The sequence below is a fragment of the Dicentrarchus labrax genome, unplaced genomic scaffold (genome assembly GCF_905237075.1).
Source record: "Dicentrarchus labrax unplaced genomic scaffold, dlabrax2021, whole genome shotgun sequence".
Taxonomy (NCBI): domain Eukaryota; kingdom Metazoa; phylum Chordata; class Actinopteri; family Moronidae; genus Dicentrarchus; species Dicentrarchus labrax.
The window spans coordinates 23,210,903-23,231,569 of NW_026136707.1; the positions used below are offsets into that span (position 1 = coordinate 23,210,903).

A 20,667-nucleotide genomic window follows, 5' to 3' on the forward strand; every position below is an offset into this window, starting at 1 on the left:
ATAGATAGTATACAAAGTTCCATGATTTGTACACACACCATTTAAAATATGTAAAAGATCCCTTAAATCTCTGAATTGAATGTCTTCAATGTCCCTTAACTGACTAGGTTAAACTCTTCATTCTTTAATGTAAGAACAAACTGTGGAGCATGAGCCTGAATGCCCACTCAGCCTAGATCTTAAAATTAAATGTTTCAATTTCTGAATTTCTGAATATGTAAGGATAAGAGGTCCAGTTTTAGCTATATATTCGGAAAAGTATCCACAGAGTTGCTATTTTACCAACAGACTGAGATCGAACTAGAGGCGTCTCCGTGGTTGGAGTGGGAGTAAACAGAAACAGAGTGGATGGAGTAAGGGGCAGAGCAATGCATGTGCCTGGACACATACAAAAAGACAGAGTGCTGGGATACATGCATGTTTACAGCCAGGAGCTACTAGATTAACACATTCTTCCTGCTGGAACTCCTCTCTTGACCCAGTGCTGGGATTTATTGAGAAACATTGATTATAGGAGTTGAGGAATTGTTGGTTTCAATAACAAGGTATGTAGTTTTTGATTTATTTTCCTGATATCATGAGTCTGTTCAGTTGATGGAGCACTGCAGACTGCACTAGCATACTTGGAATATCTTATTTTAGACAACTTTTTCCTGAACTTTTTTAAAAACATGTTACAAAGTGGGAACACCAGCTGCCACCTGTATTCTGTATTTACTTCAGACATCTTTGTTTCCATCACCTGCATCATGAAAAGCCATCAAAGGTGAAGGAAATGTGCAAAACAGAGATCAGGTCCTATAAAAGACAGTTAGGTACATGCTGTTTCATAGTAAACACTTGGCCTTGGCTTTAACTCCTGAGGAAATATGAGAGCGATTGCCCTGTGATGGAATCCCAAAATGTATGAAATCACTGAAATAATTCATATTTAAAAGAAAATAACAAAAATGATACATGTTGTCATGCTTTCTTTCCTTCTCTCTTTTTTAACCCAGACATAGTATTTTAGAAAATGTCTTTTTCCAAATGGTCTAAATATTGAGTGAATCATCTGTTCACACATTTTGAAAGTGAGGAACATTTAAGTCTGGCACTGTGGCACAGTATGGAGATATATGGCACTTAATAGATTGTACATTTGTTTTACTGATCGATAGTCGATGAAGAAAACGCTGTCAGACCTGTGGCAGAGAGACATCAAACAGATGTAAGGTCAGAGGTTGACAACTCTGTGGGATGCAACATGGATATGTGACCCCTGCAGGGTTCAGGCCAGCTGCTACCATATACATGTCTGTGTGGGACTGTTCGTCTGCCTGAGCTGCAAACAGACTGACCACTGAGTCAGTGTCATCACCCTGAACAGAGATGAGATGATCAGAACTCCATTAAGAAATCCTGAAATTCTGACAGCATGCTACCTTAGAACAAGGATTTGTGCTATATGACCAGTACCACGTCATTTCGTTTTTGAATGTAGATATATTTGCAACTTCTACTCTGTTCACAGATAGGTTTCAGACAGCAGTAGAGCCCGCAGTCTGAATAAGACAGGTAGTCAAAGGAATGGCTCTCCTGGGGACTGGATAGGGAAACAGTCTGTGGTACTCTCTTAAATCACTTTAAACCACCTATGCAGCACAACATCCAAAAGCTCATTCATATGGAGTTTTGTCGACTTTATGTGTTTGCAGATGGCAAAACTTGACAACTTGACATGTGTAGCCCACACTGGTTTAGAGACAGAGCCCAAAATGAGCCGCAGTCATAAATAGTTAAGTAAATATGTTCAATTTACAGTCATTTTAAATGTGCTCTTTCCCATGTCTCTAGAAAACCTCTGCAATGCTGTGTTCATTACATGTATACACACTAAAATGTGAAATCTGAGGCTGCGGAGGTCAAATATGCAGGAGGTGAAAGTTCTACCTATCTATATCGCTCTGCATCATTAACTTAAATGCAGCACTTCACTAGTCACCTTACTGACACAGACTTACTATATTTGTTTCAGACACCAGTCTGTTCACACGCATATTTCAACAAATTATTAACAGATTTCAGTGAAATTTGGTGTATAATTAGACAATGGGACAATAGGAATAGCAAGAAGAATTAGTTTTTTGGTGTAGATAACGCCACAATGTGGCCATTTGTAAGCACATTACATTTTTGTTCATAATCAAAAGATTCAAGACAAATAATAGGTCCTATTTTCTCAATCAGTTTCGCGCTATGAGTAAGTTACATTTTCTACCAAAGTTAGACCAGTTTCATTTTGTGTGTTTTTCTAATTGGTTTGAAGTGGGCAAGGCTCGGTTCAAAAAAGCTGGTTTGTGAGGTGTCGCATATTTCTGTAAACCAATCAGGATTTAGCAACATTTCAGTAAAAATGTGGTGATGGATCATTTTCTTATTCTGCCAGAACTGTCAATCAAATCTGATCAAACGACATCCTTACATTCTTCTGGCTGCAGCCATAGACTGTCTTAACTTTTTTTAATTGCACAAAGTCAGCCAAACTTAGATTACAGTTGCAAAATCTAATGCCATAGGTGGTGAACATAAAAAAATTATGCAATACATCAGTGCTTATGAGACCCGCATAAAGTTTTTCAGAACCCTAGGATTGAAGCAGATTTTCTTGTTTTTGGATATTCCCTTCTTGCCTTTTTGCTTCTCTCTTCGATGCAAGCTTGTATTTTTCTTGCGGTGCATTATGGGAGTTTTTCTGTCTGCTTTTATTGTGCCCTCATCTCTCTGTAAAGGCTGCAGTTGTCTCCACTTGTCAGAATGAGGTCCCTGGCCCTCGGCCTCTTCTGCCTGTTGTGCTGTAACGCAGTCCGACTGGACAGACGGCGTCCCAGACCCATCATGGCCAGAGGGCGAAATGAGACTACCTCCCAAACCAAAGCAGTGGGTAAGTGATCAGTTGGTGACAAAAATGTTTGTTTTGCTAGCTGCACTTTTGTCTATTTCTAATAAACAATTTCAAACAGGTTTTTAGAATAAAGTTTAGATTTTGGCACAAACTGAGCTATGAGTACGTTGGAGTATTTGGTCCCCTGATCACAAACCTCTATGTCTTTGGTTACAGAGAACACTTGCAAAGCCATCCCGCTGGATTTCGTCTTTGTCATCGACAGCTCCCGAAGCATCCGCCCCCACGACTACGAGAAGGTCAAGACCTTCATCATCAATCTGCTTCAGTTCCTCAAGATCGGCCATGATGCCACTCGGGTCGGTCTGCTCCAGTATGGCAGTGTCGTTCAGCCCGAGTTCTCCCTCAACACCTACACCACCAAAGCTGAGGTGGAGCAGGCGGTGAAGAACATGAAGCACCTCGCCACAGGAACAATGACTGGTCTGGCCATCGAGTACACCATGGAGACATCCTTCACTGAGGAAGATGGAGCACGACCAGCTAACCTGCACATCCCACGAATAGCTATGATTGTGACTGATGGTCGGCCTCAGGATACGGTGGAGGAGATTGCAGCTCAGGCGAGGCAGGCCGGCATCCAGATCTTTGCTATTGGAGTGGGCAGGGTGGATATGGACACTCTGAAGACCATAGGGAGTGAGCCACACTCTGAGCATGTGCACCTGGTGGCCAATTTTAGCCAGATCGAAACCCTCATCTCTGTGTTTCAGTCCAAACTGTGTGGAGGTGATGAATCCCATCTACATTTTCTATTTTCATTCCAATGTCCCTCCTCACTTATGCATGCATGTGTGTTTGCACCCTTTTGTTTGAACATCTGTGTTTGTGTGTCTGCATGCATGTGTTAGGTTCAGAGATGTGTGAGGTGGTGGACCATCAGTGCCAGCACATCTGTGTGAGCAGCCCAGCGTCGTACAGGTGCAAGTGCAGGAAAGGCTTCACCCTTAACCCAGATGGCAAGACATGTAAAGGTAAAGAAACTAATTTTCTTTCACTGCTACAGTCTTTTTTACATTTGCACAGATTTCATCCCTCAAGGCTGCCTTGTGCAACCGCAGTCTTCTTTGTTCACAAAGCAGCTTCACTTTCTCACAGGTAACATGATGAGGGGGATGACTTAAGGGGATTGCAAAACTAGAAATTGCTTTTGTTTCCTCACTTTGGATTGATTCCTTTGGGCAGAAGATACATTGCAGTTCACCTGTTAGTAGTAGATCTCCAGTGTGGATTTAGTGGCAACTAGTGGTGAAGTTGCAGATTACAACCAAATGAATACCACTGCTGTGCCAAGTGTGGAGGAGAATTTGAGTGTGGCTGCAAAAAACACAAAAGGTCCTTTCTAGAGTTATTGTTTGGTTTGTCCATTCTGGGCTACTGTAGAAACATGGCAGCCTCCGTAGAAAAGGACCCGCCCCCCTGTAGATAAAAACAGCTCATTCAAAGGTAACAAAAACACAATATTCTTGTTTCCATGCGATAATACAGTAATGAAAACATTCCTATGAATATTATATTCCATCTCCAATTCCACATGCAATAGATCCTCTTAAAGGTTTCACACAGGACATTTGAAGCAGGTAAAATCTACATTTGTACATCAACAATGGATCATGTGACTACTTGTATGTAAAAGAAATCACTGTTAGTGTTGAACAAACAAAGAATTATCACAGGACTCTGCAGTTTCCATCTGCTTCATGAGAGTTTTAGCGTCTTTTAGCTGTTTTGGTTTTCCAGCCTACAACCGTTTTTACTCCCATCTTTGTCATTTTCAATGCACTCCACTGTGAATGACAGTAGGATTTCTCTTCCCGTTGTCACTCTGTAGCTGAGGATATGTGTGCTGTGGTGGATCATGGCTGCGACCACATCTGTGCCAACATACCCGATGGCTATGAGTGCCGCTGCCGTCCAGGATATGAGCTCAACATAGACCTGAAGACGTGCAACAGTAATAATAATTCTCTTCTCCTCCTTCTTCATAGTGACCATAGCCTCTTCCTTCACTTCTTCTTTTTTGTTACTGTATTCTACAGTTTAATATGTATCTGTATGAGCAATAACCTGAACTAACCTGAACTACCTTAACTAAACCTACGCAGTTGCATACACATGAGGATATTTTTCAGCTGCTCTTTCTTAGTGAGGTTATTTAATTCCTTAAACCACTCAAACCCTTGCACAACTTTTCTCCAGTACACCATGCTTTACTCTGCAGGTCTTATATCTCGCCTTCATCAGGGTGGTGTCTGAGGATGTCTTTGATTCCTTATACAGTCCATCATTCAGTCATGTGACATAATTGATAAATACTACTAAGTATACAAAACAACATTACCATCATCTTTTTCAAAATATTTTTCAACATTATTTTATGGATAAAGGACCCTAGCCGGATGCATTCGGTGAGTAAAACCGATGTACTGAAGTAGACTTGTGCTCATGTGTTTGATTCTGAACCTCCAATCCAAATGAGAGCCAGCATGCTTCCTGCCATTGATGTCCCTTCCACCCACTGTTGGAAAAGATCCCCTTTGCTCCTCTGGTGGATGTTAACAGAAAGTAAAGAGGGGGAGATTTCCTGGAGGAAGTGTGCTTTTGCAATCATCAGAGCAGCTGCTGAAGTGTGGAGGTGTACGCAGCGTGTCATAGTTTCACCGAATCAAAACAAGAATGACTGTTTGATCTTTTCTGTCCTTACTTCACAGAACTTCTTTACCAAGAGCCTTTCTGAGAGTGGATTTAGATTTTTAAAGAGTGAATTACAGTTACTTTTTTTTTTAACATTCTCACACTTTTTATACTTTCTTATTTATTGTATACTAGGTATATTCATTCTTATAATTATAGATACAGTACTAGTAGTAGAGGAAGATGCAATGATAAAGACAGCATAGGTGTTGCTGGAAGCAGTAGAACAGCATGAAGAGGGAGTACTGTTGCATTAATAAGAGATTAATCCTCCTCAGAAATAGACTACTGTGACCTGGGGAACCATGGCTGTGAGCATGACTGTGTCAGCATCCCAGAGTCCTACATCTGCAGGTGTAAGAAGGGCTACGTGCTCAATCTGGATGGCAAGACCTGCAGCAGTAAGTGCTTTTTTCTTGTGGACATCAGGTAAAATGACAGTCACACAGTCACTTTATAGTAACATACTGAAATATAATGCTAAAAGGATTTCAGGCTGGCTTTCTTTAAGTTGCCCCAGATACTGATTAGTATCTTCTAAAGGCATGAATTTTCACTTGTTGACAGTGTTAACAACGCTTCAATCTTAATGTCACACAGAGATAGATCACTGTGCTGATGGCACCCACGGGTGTGAACAAGAGTTTATGAACACAGACGACTCCTGTGTGTGTAAATGCAGAGAAGGCTTTACACTCAGGCCTGATGGGAAAACATGCAAGAGTAAGTGATGCTTATTTTCACTTCCTTACTGTGACTTATTTTCTTTTCTTTCAGTCTTTACCCTGTCTCCTTCTCTCCATCTCTATATCTCGCTGATCCTCACACACATATATTAACAGTAGTAAAATGGAATCTGGATCGGTACGTGGATCAGTGACATCAGTCCCATCTCTGATAATTACATTTGTATCGGCACAGGATACCGATACTGTATCAGATCGGTCCCAACTCTAGCAGGATTTCAATGTTGAATCCAGGATGGACACCCAAATGCATGGAAGGTAACACACACACACACACACACACACAGAGAGATTTCAGGACGAAGTTGGCTTATTTTAGTTTCACCAATTTATTTTGGCCCACATAAAAAAAACATGCTAACATTTCCGCCTGATGGCCTTCATCAGAGCGTGCTGAGGCTACCCTTTTTGCCTTTGGTTGTTCATCATGGGTTCAACACTGGAACTTAACACTTTTGTTTAGCACCACAAACAAAATACTGGGAAGGCGCAGATCTATCTGGTAGGATTTCCTTTACTACAGCATTTTTTAAACATTGTATAAGAAGAAACCTGATTTATAACTTTTTGTAAGACTTGAGATGTTCTTACAGGACAGAGGGGCTGTACATACAAAGTTGTTATGTTTAGGTCTAGGCCTCAAGAATATTTAACTGTCTGGAGTTAGATTTCCTCTGTTTGTGCTCACGGATACAATGGAACAATATGAAGAATGCAGGACAGGAACATACAGAAAATGTTCTTGGTACATTTGATAGAATCTGTTTGATCTTTCAATGCACAAATGAGTACCAGAACGTTTTTTAAGTAATTACTCCTTAATCGTACCTCACCTGATAAACCAACTATTTCCTGCAGAGATAGATCCCTGCGCTGATGGCACCCACGGGTGTGAACAGGAGTTTATGAATACAGAAGATGCCTGTGTGTGTAAATGCAGGAAAGGCTACACACTCAGGCCTGATGGGAAAAAATGCAAGAGTGAGTGTCTGATGTTTCTTTCCTCTTATTCTAACAAAAGACAGATTTTCTTATTATTATCTTGGTAAGATTTCTTTCATAATAATGTCTTACTGGTTTACATCACATGTAATGTTACATATATTAGTAGCTATCTTAGATGTCCTCAAACCTGTATGTAACTTAAATCATTAGTGTCTGAACAATAGACCCTTTTCACAGCATTTTGACATGAAATAGTTGTGTTTACCCTTCTATTTTATGTCAGAATGGCTGCTGTGAAAAAGGTCTGTTACTCCCCTATCCTGTCTGTATTGATGAACTGTTTGCTGCAGAGACAGACCATTGTGCTGAAGGGAAACACGGCTGTGAACAGGAGTTTATGAACACAGAAGACTCCTGCGTGTGTAAATGCAGAAATGGATTCACACTCCGACCTGATGGAAGAACATGTCAAAGTGAGTCCAAGCTCATTCACTGTCATGAGCATTTAGCAGAGCAATGATTTGATGTGAGACACTAAAATAGAATCGCCTTACAAGAGATGACACACAGTCAACGGTGTAAGTTTTGTAGCAGAGAGTCTTCAATTCATCCTAAACTGTAGATCAGTGAAGAAATCCCTGATTTAAATGTATTGCAAATAAAAAGGACAATTGATAATATGTGAGGCAAAGTGAACAAAATTCTAAATATATTCTTTCATCAGCAATGTTGCTATGACCGTTTCTGTCCCATTTGGGTATTTGAACGTTACATAATTTTGAATGAATTTTGGACCAGTTGTGAGGTCAGTTTTAATCCCTGCCAGCGGATTAAGGGGATATTCTGTGTTTTTGTTTACCAGCATGCAGAATTCATGTCTTCAGATAGTTATTAGTCTAATAATAATGTTGACAGAGGACTTACACTTACAATAACATGCAATTAAGAATACATATTTCCATGATTGCAAATTCCAAAAACTCAGTGCCTTTCACAATGTATCTAACAAATTAAACATATTTTTGGCTCTTAAATGTCTCTATAATGAAACTCACAGGTCTGGACCTCTGTCAGACTGTGGACCATGGCTGTGAACACCAGTGTGTGAGCACCACTGACTCCTACATCTGCAAATGTTTTGAAGGATTTATGTTGGCTGAAGATGGGAAGAGCTGCAAAAGTATGATCTCTTTCTGTGCTATAGAACCCCTAGTCCAGTATGCAACTTATACAAGTTTGATGTAGAACCTTGAAGCCACTTGATGCCATTACCTTGTATTTGATGTCCTTTTCTGACAGAGCCAGAGTGTGGCGATGGAGTCATGGATCTGGTTTTTGTAATCGATGGCTCTAAGAGTCTGGGCCCTGCCAACTTTGAGCTGGTCAAGCAGTTTGTAAACGGCATTGTGGACTCGCTGGACATTTCCAGGCCGGGCTCACATGTTGGCCTCCTTCAGTACTCCACCAAGGTGCGCACAGAGTTCACCCTGGGCCAGTACACCACAGCGCAGGCCATCAAGCAGGCTGTGTCCCGGATGCAGTACATGGGGAGAGGCTCCATGACTGGCTCAGCCTTACGTCACATGTTTGAGTTCAGCTTTTCAGTTAAAGAAGGAGCCAGGCCGAACATCCCACGTGTCAGCATTGTGTTTACTGATGGAAGATCGCAGGATGATGTGTCTGAATGGGCTAATAAAGCAAAGAACTCTGGTTATTATCATTATTTATCATATTATCTGGTTATTATTATCTTGCCTTGCCATTCAGATGCACTACAGTGTTTAATCAAACTGAATCCTCTCTATTGGGAGTTTCCTCTTATTATCTTGTTTTCTGTTGCTTCCAGGGGTCACAATATATGCTTTGGGTGTTGGCAAAGCCATTGAACAGGAGCTGAGAGAAATAGCTTCAGAACCTGATGAGAAGCACCTTTATTACGCCGAAGATTTTGAGAACATGGGAGAAATAACAAAGAAGCTCAAGTCCAGGATATGTAAAGGTACTTTACTTGACCTGAACTAAAAGAAGCTTCAACCCACCAAGCAGGTCTCCAAAATTGTGTTAAAATATATAAGAAAGTCAGATTACCAATAGTTCAGTCTTACAGACCAGTTTCCTTAAAATGCTCTCTTCCATTAAAATGACGCATCAGTGCCACCTGCTGCCGCTACCGTCACTGTCAAGCACAAACTCTATACATTGTTTCAGGCAGCAGCAGTGTGCAGTTTTCTTTGCTCTACAATCAGAGACAGGAAGGGAAACTTGCAGGGAGAGATTAGAAGAGATAGGGGGAAGAAAAGGGTAAGATAGGGGAGGTAAGAGAAAAATAAACAGATCCAAGGACAGGAGGACCTTCTCATCTTATTTATTCTTTTCCCACAGAGAAACCATCTGATGAAAACATGTGCCAGTGTGAGAATGTGATCATGTTTCAAAACCAGGTCACTGAGAAGCTGAAGGACCTGGTGCAGAATAATATCCTTTTCTAAATAACTGTCGACTCCAGAGTTACAGTATCATTCAATATGTTTGAGGGTTTTTTTTTGGTAATCTTGGGGAAATTTGCCTCTGCAATTCTCCAGTGCAAATAAATAGACAGCAACATTTACTCACTGTTAAAGAGATCAACAGAAAAAACACAATGTGATTACAGTTTTCAGTCTGTGTAACTGTCTCTGAGGATGCAGACTGTGATGCTAGTGAAGAGACTAACAATATGTATGCACTGTTTTTAACCTGGACAACCTAGAAACAGAGTATGTAACTATTATTAGGTCTGATAACATGTTTGCTTCGGGAAACATTTCAATATAAGTTAGAACAGGGGACAATACCAGGTGTCTTTAGTTTTAGAAACAAATGTGTCAAAAAGTCTTAATTTTGACACATGCAGGGACCAAGCACAAAACACAATTTAAGGGTTTTATTTCTTTCTAGATTCTTGTAAACTGCATGAAAATTGAACACAATGAGATGAAGGACCAGCGAAGAGGGAACATACTTGCATTATACTAAAGTGAAGGGATAATATTATTATTAACTGTAAGTTTCTCAGTTTATATTACTTTGCTCTGTTTAATTTAAAACAGAATTCATATTGAAAAACATATATTAAGTTGTAAGCTTTTAGCTCATCCATGAATCCTGATGAGATGGTTCTGACCAATCAATCACACCTATAAGTAAGTCAATTCTTCCTTTTTGCTACAGCAATTTCACATCTGTACACGGGTAACAAATAAAATAGGAGTCAGTGTGATATATAAAACAATGTGTCATTGTTTAACTTGCAGATGACTACAACAATTTTTCTGGTAAGCTTTAATAACTTGAGGTTATTAAAACTATTAAAAAGAGTCTGTGTCTTTCCTTATCATGCCTACTTGAAGCCATGTCGAAGAAGCTGGAGACGCTCGAAAATCAGCTTGTGCGCAAATGAAAGGCAGAGACTCGCCTTTCCTGAAGTTTAGCATTCACAGGATCCCTTTAATCCTGCTCTACGAGCTACACTGACACATATGCAAATACAATCTACTGCTATTTATACACATGTATTTTTGTCTGTAATGTTCTTTGTTATGTAATGCCAAATCAAAGTAATAACACTTTGTACAGTAAACAGACGAATAAATATTTTACACTTCACATTTGGGTTTTCTTTTTATTACGCTTAAACTGTGGGGGGTATTTAAATAAAAAACAGAACACAGAAAATCGTATTAAAGGTCCCTACAATAACAGGAAAACACATCTCTGATGCAATGAACAGGAAAATCTGCAAAAAAAAAAAAAAGAAAGAAAATTGAATATAATACGAAATATCCATAAAATATGTCATTTAGTCAAGGGGGGGGGTCACTTTACTCAATGATAGAGTCCCTTAAGGAAAAAGGTTGGGAACCAATGATCTATATTACTATTTGTTACAACACACACAGAAATGAATGTAAGCTGTTCAGCCAGTATTATCTGAGCTCCATACTTTCCCTGGCTCCAACACTACAAAAATAGAAATACTATACTATAAATACACACATATATTATACATTATACTTGTGCTACCCTAAACCTTACCACCAGGTGGTGGATCTCTTCCAATGGGGACCCTCCTATAAAGGGGAGGACACTCACTTCAAGCACATGTTTGCCTCCTCCTCCTGTATGAATAGTGTGACTGTGAGCAGGAGGCAGTCAGGGAACAATCAGCAGTACTGCCTGCTCTTTTCTGCTTTGCTCTGCTCTGCTTTGCTTAGCTGCATTCTCACAACAGATCTGGGGCAAGAGGGCAGCAGGCCATGCATAAACACACAAAGAGACAAGGGGAGATAATGTTGCACAGCTACTATTAGGAACTGAAGAGCTGTAGCTGTCCATGTCTTCACTGCCAGGCAGCCTCTGTCTTTGCTAACAGAGAGCACTTGTGGACTTGTCTTACTTCTGTAATAGGTTCCTTGTTTATTTTTATTCGTCTCAACTCTTTCTCTAAACATGGGGTGCTCTTCATCCAGCGCACAGACTGTCGATCAAGAGAAAAGACCAGGTACAAAGCCAGAGGAGAGCAATGGAGATACAGTGGGTAAGTAGTGATCATCTATATAGAAGATACAATTTTTTAAATTGTCATTTATCTCTGTGCGTTTTAACTGTGGAGCATGAAATGTGATTTATACATTTCCTCAAGAACTATAGAGTAGTTGCTTTAAGTTTGCATTGAGTCAAGTCTTGCTGAGGGGTGTGTGAGTGCTGGTCTGGTACACTGTGTGCTTTCTCACTCCACTCTGCTGCACAGCATACTACAGTACTTCCAAGCAGAGAATTATTCATGTTCACCCATTTCCCCCCCAAAGTGGTTGGTATTTATTTTTAGTCTTTTATCTCTAGCTTGAATGTCTATTGAAAGAGTGTTGACAAAAACTTGCATGACTTATTGATGAAATGAGACCTGAGAAGGAGCTGATGTGTATGATCCTGTATAATTGTCAACCTCATTCCATAAAGCTAACTTGGGCTTTTACATGTAGATAAACCTAGATTGGTAGAACTTTAGATACAACTCCTACAGTGTGTGAAAGCCAGCTGGGAGTGTTTAGGGGTCTATCTGCAGCTTGCGGCAAGCAACCCAACCTGTTTTCTGCCACTGTGCAGTAGTCTGATTTGTATTTTACACACACACACACACACACAAAAGAGCGTCATTTTCTGCAAGGCCCAAGTGATGTGAACCAAAAGATAGTGTGAATCGTCTTCATACCTCCGAAGTTAGTATGCATAGGGTTTCCCCAAAAGACGCTTAGATTATAATCTGTGTATGCATGATAAGGCGTGTTTGAAATTCGCTCCAGGAATTTGCAGCTCACACAATGGATGCAGGATCGCAAAGGAGAAAGAGGAGGGGGCAAGGAGATTGATTCCCTTTTTGAAAAGAACCCAAATGTTTTCAGGCTACTCTGAAATTCCTCTGCAATGGGGGCAGCTAAGCCCAGCTCTGAAACAGTCTTGCATCTAAACATGTAGTCATGCTCTGTGGGCTTTGGCTGTGCATGGACTCTGTGTTCAAGCCTGTGTAGACGCCCACCAATAGACCTGACACAGACCATGATTGTCCATTCATGGGCCCAACCTCCTGGCACATGGCTATGTCATGCCAGGCACGGCTGCATGTACAGTATGTTCTCACTGCATCTCCCCACACATACACATGACACAGTTGCTGCCCTTGTTAGAATGGGTTCCTTTGAGTGTGTGATTGCTCACATCAAGTTAACAATTTAATTTGAATAAGGAAAAGATTTGGCTAATAGTTTTTGAGGGAAGTGTGAAGTAGTTCCTCTGTATTCATGTGCAGCTTTTCCATCTTCCACTATGTCACTGTGTGATGTTTGTGTCAGGGCATTGTCTCTACAGCCAGCCAGCCAGCTATGGTCACCTGGAGAAGCCCAGCTCCCTTTCCAGCCGCTTACATCACCCCCAATAAGAAAACCAGTTATTGTACTCTTTGCCCAGGCAGTCTTCTCTAAATGTGGCTGAATGGGTGGAGGTTCAAATCATACAGTGTACAGTCTGTCTAACTAACCAGCTGTATGCCATCCAAGCCACCACTGGTCCCATCCCCTATCCGGGCCCCCCTGTCTGCCCCCCTCCCCTCCCCTCTGTGCTCTTGGCCAGCCATGGCACTGTTTTGACTGGGATCTCTGTCATCTCTGGCTGCTAAATCATGTTGACACACGAGTCATCCATGCCTGGAGAGGCTGTCTCTGTCTCGACCCAAACCCACTTTTCAACAGCAGTTTCTGGCCTTCTGTGCAGACAACAGCTTTGTCTTCTTTATGATAGTTGGTGTTTGAGGTGGATTTCTGCTTAAAGAAGTGGAGACTGGTGGAGAACATGTTTGAAATCTATAAAAGGAGAGCATGTGAAGTCAAAAGCTGTTGCCAGGCGTTTAAGGTTGTAAAACCACCGGTCCAAAAACTTGCAAGCTTTTACACCTTTAGCTCAAATGTGGTATTATTAGAAATATTTCTATTCACATAAACTTTTCCGTGTTATGTGTTCTTCCACTGGCTCGCTTTCAGTGAGTTGCCAGGCCGTCACATTCCCTTCCACCCATCACTCTCAGCTCTTTTTACCACTTCTGACAGACAAATAAAATCAGGAAGCTGCAGCGTCCAAACTATCCACCCATTCAGCTTGTCTCATTTGTGAACAAAGTCCAGCCAGTGTTTTTGCAAAGAGGTTAGCTGTGACATACTAGTGAGGGAAACTGTGATGAAAGACACTTTAAAAGCTTCTGTTAGGCTGTTGTGATTCCTGTAACTGAGATGTTACTACTATTGTTCCTCATCTACTGTATTTTCACCCAAAGACTGATGATTTGTTCACACCCACAGTTATGAGAGCAGGGGTCTGGGAATGGGAAAACGTAGGGTGTCTCCTCAAAGGCAAGCGAGAATCGTCACGTGTATTTTATTTCCTCTGAGAGTGACTTGCGTGTCCTCAGGCCTTTAGGCAAACACCAACTTCAATGAATCATATTTTCAACCAAGGAAATGAAAGGATGTTTTCTCTAGCAGGCAGTCTCTGTGCCTTATTGCCTTATTTCCTATCCTGCCTTCCATGTTCAGTCAAGCTGTTGTTTTGGTGTATTTATGGTTTTATTTGTTTAGTAAAACAAGAGTTAAATATAAATTCTTGTCCACATGCACATAAAAATGTATTCTTATTATCAGCCTTATGTAATGCTTAAGTCTGTTGATCTCTAGATGAAACAGATTTTTTTGCAGATTATCATTCTCTGCAAAAGTTTAGAAATAAAATTAGATGGAATGTCAGTTAGGGTTTTGTTAGGGTTCACATTTTATGACACTGATGAGAATGTTTTCATGACAAATGTGGTCATTTATTAACAAAACCATTCAATTCAAAGATTAGCTCAAGGACCCCCCAAGAATTTTCAAGCTTAATACAATGAGGAATCTTCTTGAAAGCTTTTTTTGTTGTTCAGCGTTGTCATGTCGTTACAGGGCCTCTTTAGCTGAAAGGACTGATGAAGACTGATAAGTGCCACATGCAAATAGTAAATCATAATCAAGCTTCTCTTTTGTCATCCGTGTATTGTCAGCAGTCAAAAACGGCATCATCGCAGAAGATGCACAAACCATCGAGGACCAGATGCAGTTGCCTGTGCAGACTGCCTTACCAGACGATCTTCAACCGGGTGCCGATGACGAGGCGGAGGCTGTGTTAATAGCCTTGGAGGCCCAGGAGGATCTTGGCTCTGGGGAGGACCTCCTGGCTGCTCCTGAGCCACAGCAAGAACCTGTCACCCCTGCAGAACCAGCTCCAGAGGTTGCTGCTCCAACTGAAGCCATTACTGAACCTGAGGCTGCTGTAGCTGTGGTGGAGGCACTCCCCCCTGTGGAGGAAGCTGCCCCTGTAGAAACTGTAGTGGCTGAGGCTGCCCCCGAGGTCAAAGCCCTTGTTGAGGCTACAGAGGAAGCCCCTGCTGCTGAATCTGTTGTGGCTGTGCAGGCAGAGGCCCCTGCTGTTGTTGAGGAGACGACCGCTGTGCCAGTTGAGGCCTCTCCTGAAGTTGCCACCCCTGATGTTGAACCTGTTGTATCTGAGCCAGCAGAGGCCCCAGTGGTTGTGGAAGAGGCAGCAGCTGTAGTGGCTGAGGCCCCTGTGGAAGTGGCTGCTCCTGTGGAGGCAGAGGCTCCAACTAACAATGCTGCACCAGTTACTTCCTCAGTAGCACCATGTGAATCCTCAGAACCAGGTGAAGCACCAGCACCAGCACCAAGTGAGGCCCCAAGTGAAGCTGCAGTACCAAATGAGGCTTCAGCACCAGCACCAAATGAGGCTTCAGCACCAGAACCAACACCAAGTGAGGCTGCAGAACCAACACCAAGTGAGGCTGCAGCACCGGTACCAAGTGAGGCTGCAGCACCGGTACCAAGTGAGGCTGCAGCACCAGTACCAAGTGAGCCTGCGGCTGCAGCACCAGTACCAAGTGAGGCTGCAGCACCAGTTCCAAGTGAGCCTGTGGCTGCAGTACCAGCACCAAGTGAGGCTGCAGCACCATCACCAGGTGAAGGTGTAGTACCAGATGTGGCTTCAGCACCTGCAGAGACAGCAGAGCCTGTAATAGATACAGAGATTGCTGTAGCAACTATTCCAGAGATGCCTCCATTATCTCCAGCCAAAGCTGTTGAAGAGGCAACGGTGCCTCCAGCGGCCCCTGCTGAGACTGCTGCACCAGTGGAGACACCATGCCCCCCTACTCCAGCACCAGAGGCTGAATCTGCTGCTGCTGAGCCGGTCCAGGAGGCAGTGGTTCCAGCATCTACACCAGCGGTGTCTTTAGAAGCAGCCCCTGAAGCTCCAGCAGCAGCCGTCATCTCAGAGCCTGCTATGGACATTGCAGCCCCAGCAGAGGCTCCTGTGGTTGAGTCCACCCCAGCACCTGCCCCTGAGCCCTCACCTGAAGGTATGAAACCCCTACACATCTCTACATTGCTCTCTGTCTTATCTTGTCAGTAATTGTTTTCTCTGTAGAGTCCTTCCCACAAAGGTATATATGTAGCTATTTAAAGCAGATTTTCAGTTGTGGTGTGGTCACATTTCCTCCAAAGTAAAAGTTTTAATGGCTGAAGCTTGACAACAATAAGATTCAAGTGGCTGATGCCTGGCATTGTTGAGTATATCTTGAGGGCGTGTACTGACTCAGTAGTTTACTTGATTAAACACTGAATTGTTTCCTAGCAAACCTGTCAAGCTAACTTTAACTTTAAGGCACTGCACCGTGTCTTAACCTGCTTGATAGGGCATGATCGACACATTCTGACAGACTGACCTCCACCCAAAAACTGTCAGCTGACAAACAGCTCAACATTGCCACTGGCTGAAATAGCTGGGGAATCCATGCAAACATTCACTGAGCATGTACAAACAAGCAGAAAGAGGTGAGACGGGGACAGAACCTCAGTAATGTGCACATAGATAAGAAGATTTTGTTTACATCCAGGTAAACAATTAATAGTCCTTCACCAGCCAATCCATCTTCTTGTTACAAATATGGCCAAGATTGTTCTCTTCAAGGACCGTTTTACTACATCACCCCCTCAAAGGTCATTGGTAACTAAGTGGGTATCCAGCACACACATGGTTAGCAACACCAAACTCAGTAAACCATTCAACCATTCTCGTAATAAACAATCCTTCACATAGATTCCTGTCTGTAGTCCTGTGATTAGTTGGAGCTGACAGGATGAACAGGATATTGTTGGGCCGTGAGGCCGAACAGATAACGCAGTGTGAGCAACAGAAGGCAGCCACACACTCTCCGAGTGAGAAATGAAGGCTTGTCTTGAGTGTGTCGATTATAGCAGGAGCATGTTGTCAGCACAACAGCTCCAGTCACACAACTCTCACTCATTGTACTCTATTGTGAACTGACTGCAGAATAATCATGCCCTGCTGGTTTGAATTATATAAGACAATGCAAATGGACGACAAGCCTGACTTGATTCCAATCATCGTGCAAAAAATTGTGAAGTAAAACCATTTTAAGGGTTGATTTTTATTTTTTAAAGAGAAATTCAGTAACTCGCCATATGTTTGTGATTATTCTGTATGGTTCTACTCATTTCATCATTCACATTTACACCATTGCATCTGTTCAGCTTCATTTGGACTGTGTTGTAGGGATAGTATTTCTTTACAGAGTACTGAAGCTAATGTCATTTAGATTGACACAGTAGAACTATTTTACATGCCTGGCCACAACATGTGGAATTTAACACCTTTTTAAATTACAAAGCAGAGTGATTCCCTCTTTAAAATCTCTGAGATACCCAAAGTATACACTGTGTACAATTCATGACTTCTGCATTTAACTCATTAAATGCACAGTACCTCCAGTAGCCAGAGCTTGTGGTTTTCAGTGCAGCGTGCACCCCGGTCTTGACTCTCAGAGAACATGCTGTACTTTTAGGGCTGAGACGCCCCTCCAGGCAGCACGTGTAGAATACTGGTCTGCTGTGGAAGACATATTGCATAACTTTTCTGAGTTTCTTTCTCTAGAGGCTCACTTCTGTGTGTGTGTGTGTGTGTGTGTGTGTGTGTGTGTGTGTGTGTGTGTGTGTGTGTGTGTGTGTGTGTGTGTGTGTGTGTGTGTGTGTGTGTGTGTGTGTGTGTGTGTGTGTGTGTGTGTGTGCGCGCGCAAAGGTAAGGTAAATCACTAGTAAACCAGTTCAGCAGAACCAGATGTGCTTAGAAAGGAATGTTTGCACTTCACTCCTCCTCTATGGTGCATTGTGACAGTAGTCTTTAGTTTGGTGGTGGTCGAGTTGTATGTCAAACAACCTCAAAGTGCTTTCAGCCTGAAAGACTACAATGTGGCTTGTACTGAATGAAAATGTGATGTATTGATTTCCTTTCAATGTGTGTGTGTGTGTGCAGTAGTGTCGGCAACTGAGGCCTCTCAGGATACGGAGAGTGAGAAAGCCATAAAGGAGGACTGAACTGGTAAGAGCACAACCACAAACCACACTTCAACCACATGACAATACTGCAGGATCAATTCAAGATCCAGTACCTTTGCATAATGAATAAACTTTATGATGAATATACTCTAAAGGTGGGTTTTTTGCATACAGTAGAGGAGAAAACAGTTGATTTTTGTTTATATGACGTTTTAGGATTGTCTCACTTTATCTTTCAGAGAGAAGATATTCACCAAAATAACAAAAAAAACCCAAAGCTACCATTGTAAGGCAACTGGAAGAAGACAAACACTACATTTTCAGTATTGTCGTCAGCGCTCACCAAACTGTACACCACATACATTAATATGCATGGTGCCTTAATAACATGTCATTTAGGAAATATCAGGATTTTTCCTAAATTTGTAAATATAAACAACGTTTTTCTACTGAGACCTCACGTGCCTCGAGCCACATACTCTACATGCAGGCATACGCAAAGAAACTGAAATAAAAACACTTAGAACAGGTTAGATTAGACAGGAGGGTGCAATATTCTGTGAAATCTGTGAACTCTTGTGGCAGTGTGATGAACTAGGGAAGGATGCTTGCAAAGTAAATCCTTGACTATTTAAAATAGCTGCTTCTGAGGAATACAAGCCAAACACAACTGTGAATAAGATTATGCAAAGAGCTTGAGGTGACAGAAACAAACACCTTCACTGATTGAATTTGAGGTTTTATGAAGTGTAAATTCTGCCATTAAAAAAACACATTTTGTTGGTGTTTACACATTGTTTAATTGCAGCCTTTCTAATAAGGTTCATTTAATTAATAGGAATGATAGTACTAAATGAGTAACAGAGTGTACAGTGTAATACTGATAAGCACTACTGTCAAATCCATGTTTCCTTTTTAAAAAAGTCTTCAATATCACTTTATTGGTTTCAATGGAAAAAAATCATGAATAAAATGTGTTTTTGTTTTGTGTAAGGAAGAAAAATTATATGCAAAAGATGAGTAATGACATAATGAATCATTGCCAGGTTGAGGATGAAGATGATCCAAGTACTGATATGTCATCTTGCAGATGTTCATAACACGCTCTCTCAGAAATGCATTTCCAACTATAAATGTAAGGGCATCACAAAGGCCTGACAAACATCTTATGCACAATGGTTTTGGTTTGAGTGCATTACATACATGTGTAGCACAGTAAGAAATCACCTAGTGGACATGATTTTTAAATTATCATTAGTTCTATATGTTGTCTTAAAGTATCTTAGAAAATAATTTCAACTATGTAAGATCTGATTGATGGATGTTGTGGGAACAACAATTTGTTTTGATGTCTGATATCTTTTTCCATCTGTGTCTTTCTCTGTAATATATTCATTTTCTAAGCTTTGTCTGATTCTGCTAACCTAGTGTACAGAATAAAGTTTTACTCACTAATAAGTGTGCTTTTTGAATGAAATGGGACTGTGTTGTAATGTATTGCAACCACTGTGTTTATAATACCCCTAACATGTATACATGTTTAAAAAAACATGTATACATTTAAAAAATGCAAACATAGACAGCTGAAGCACACATTACAGTTTTCATTACATTATTCAAAGCTACAGGACTGACCTATAAAAGAGATGTTTCTGTCATATAGCCTGTAGTCTCACAACCTTTTAAAGTGACACATAAACATTACTGCAGCAGGTACGATTTCAGATAAACTACATATCTATTTACTACACTATCATTTTTGCCATGGACAGTCCTATCACCCTCATAGAAACTGGGAAAGTAGTTGCTGGCAATTTAAATTAGTAATGATATTATGTGCACAAAACATGTATAGTCTCGACCACACATCATATGGGTTAATAGCTCAGCTTTTCTCTTCCCATGTTTGAGAGGATTCACCTCACCTATTAACATATTGTACCATACACAGCACAGTGTGTGACCCTGGAGCTCCAGAGTGAGCAATAATCTTAGGAAAGATGAATGTTGTTAATACTTCTCATTACCGAACAGGCAAATGGAACAATAAATATTTGATCAGTTGCTTTAAAACAGATGGTAGGACCTAATCAATTCAATCTGCTGATGTGATGTTTGGATAGAATAAAATCCTTCGGCGCCCAGCTTTTCACAACATGTGTTCAGCTATCCCAGTTCTACAAATCTTCTATTAAATCTTTCTAAAGGTGTGCACATGGAGAAAGAAGCCAAATCAAATCAAATGGAGTCAGATGAATGATATATTGGTGATGAACTCTCCTTGCTCATAGTATAAGCCAAAAATCATTACACTGGTTACAGCAGGACTGCTGTAATCTATAATCTATTTCCAACC

The 20,667-nt window shown here is 41.3% G+C and overlaps 2 protein-coding genes across 4 annotated transcripts; both read left to right on the forward strand.

Annotated features, from left to right (window-relative positions):
- The first annotated feature begins 402 nt into the window (after positions 1-402).
- Positions 403-10,974, forward strand: LOC127366389 (matrilin-2-like). Its single transcript, XM_051405218.1, has 14 exons — positions 403-545; positions 2,772-2,923; positions 3,101-3,673; positions 3,796-3,918; positions 4,776-4,898; positions 5,917-6,039; positions 6,239-6,361; positions 7,243-7,365; positions 7,680-7,802; positions 8,387-8,509; positions 8,629-9,039; positions 9,176-9,328; positions 9,712-9,804; positions 10,713-10,974. Exons 2-14 carry the CDS (start codon positions 2,797-2,799, stop codon positions 10,766-10,768), a joined length of 2,274 nt encoding a protein of 757 aa, XP_051261178.1. The 5' UTR covers positions 403-545; positions 2,772-2,796; the 3' UTR covers positions 10,769-10,974.
- A 511-nt stretch (positions 10,975-11,485) lies between these two features.
- On the forward strand, positions 11,486-19,769 carry LOC127366395 (calphotin). Of its 3 annotated transcripts, none has more exons than XM_051405238.1 (4): positions 11,486-11,905; positions 14,948-16,315; positions 18,292-18,354; positions 18,551-19,769. In XM_051405238.1, the coding sequence occupies exons 1-3, from the start codon at positions 11,818-11,820 to the stop codon at positions 18,348-18,350; spliced, it is 1,515 nt and encodes a 504-aa protein (XP_051261198.1). In that variant the 5' UTR covers positions 11,486-11,817; the 3' UTR covers positions 18,351-18,354; positions 18,551-19,769. The 3 variants fall into 3 exon arrangements, with proteins under 3 accessions (XP_051261198.1, XP_051261195.1, XP_051261194.1); XM_051405235.1 differs by having other exon boundaries at positions 14,951-16,315; positions 18,289-18,354; XM_051405234.1 differs by having other exon boundaries at positions 11,487-11,905; positions 18,289-18,354.
- The last annotated feature ends 898 nt before the right edge of the window (positions 19,770-20,667 follow it).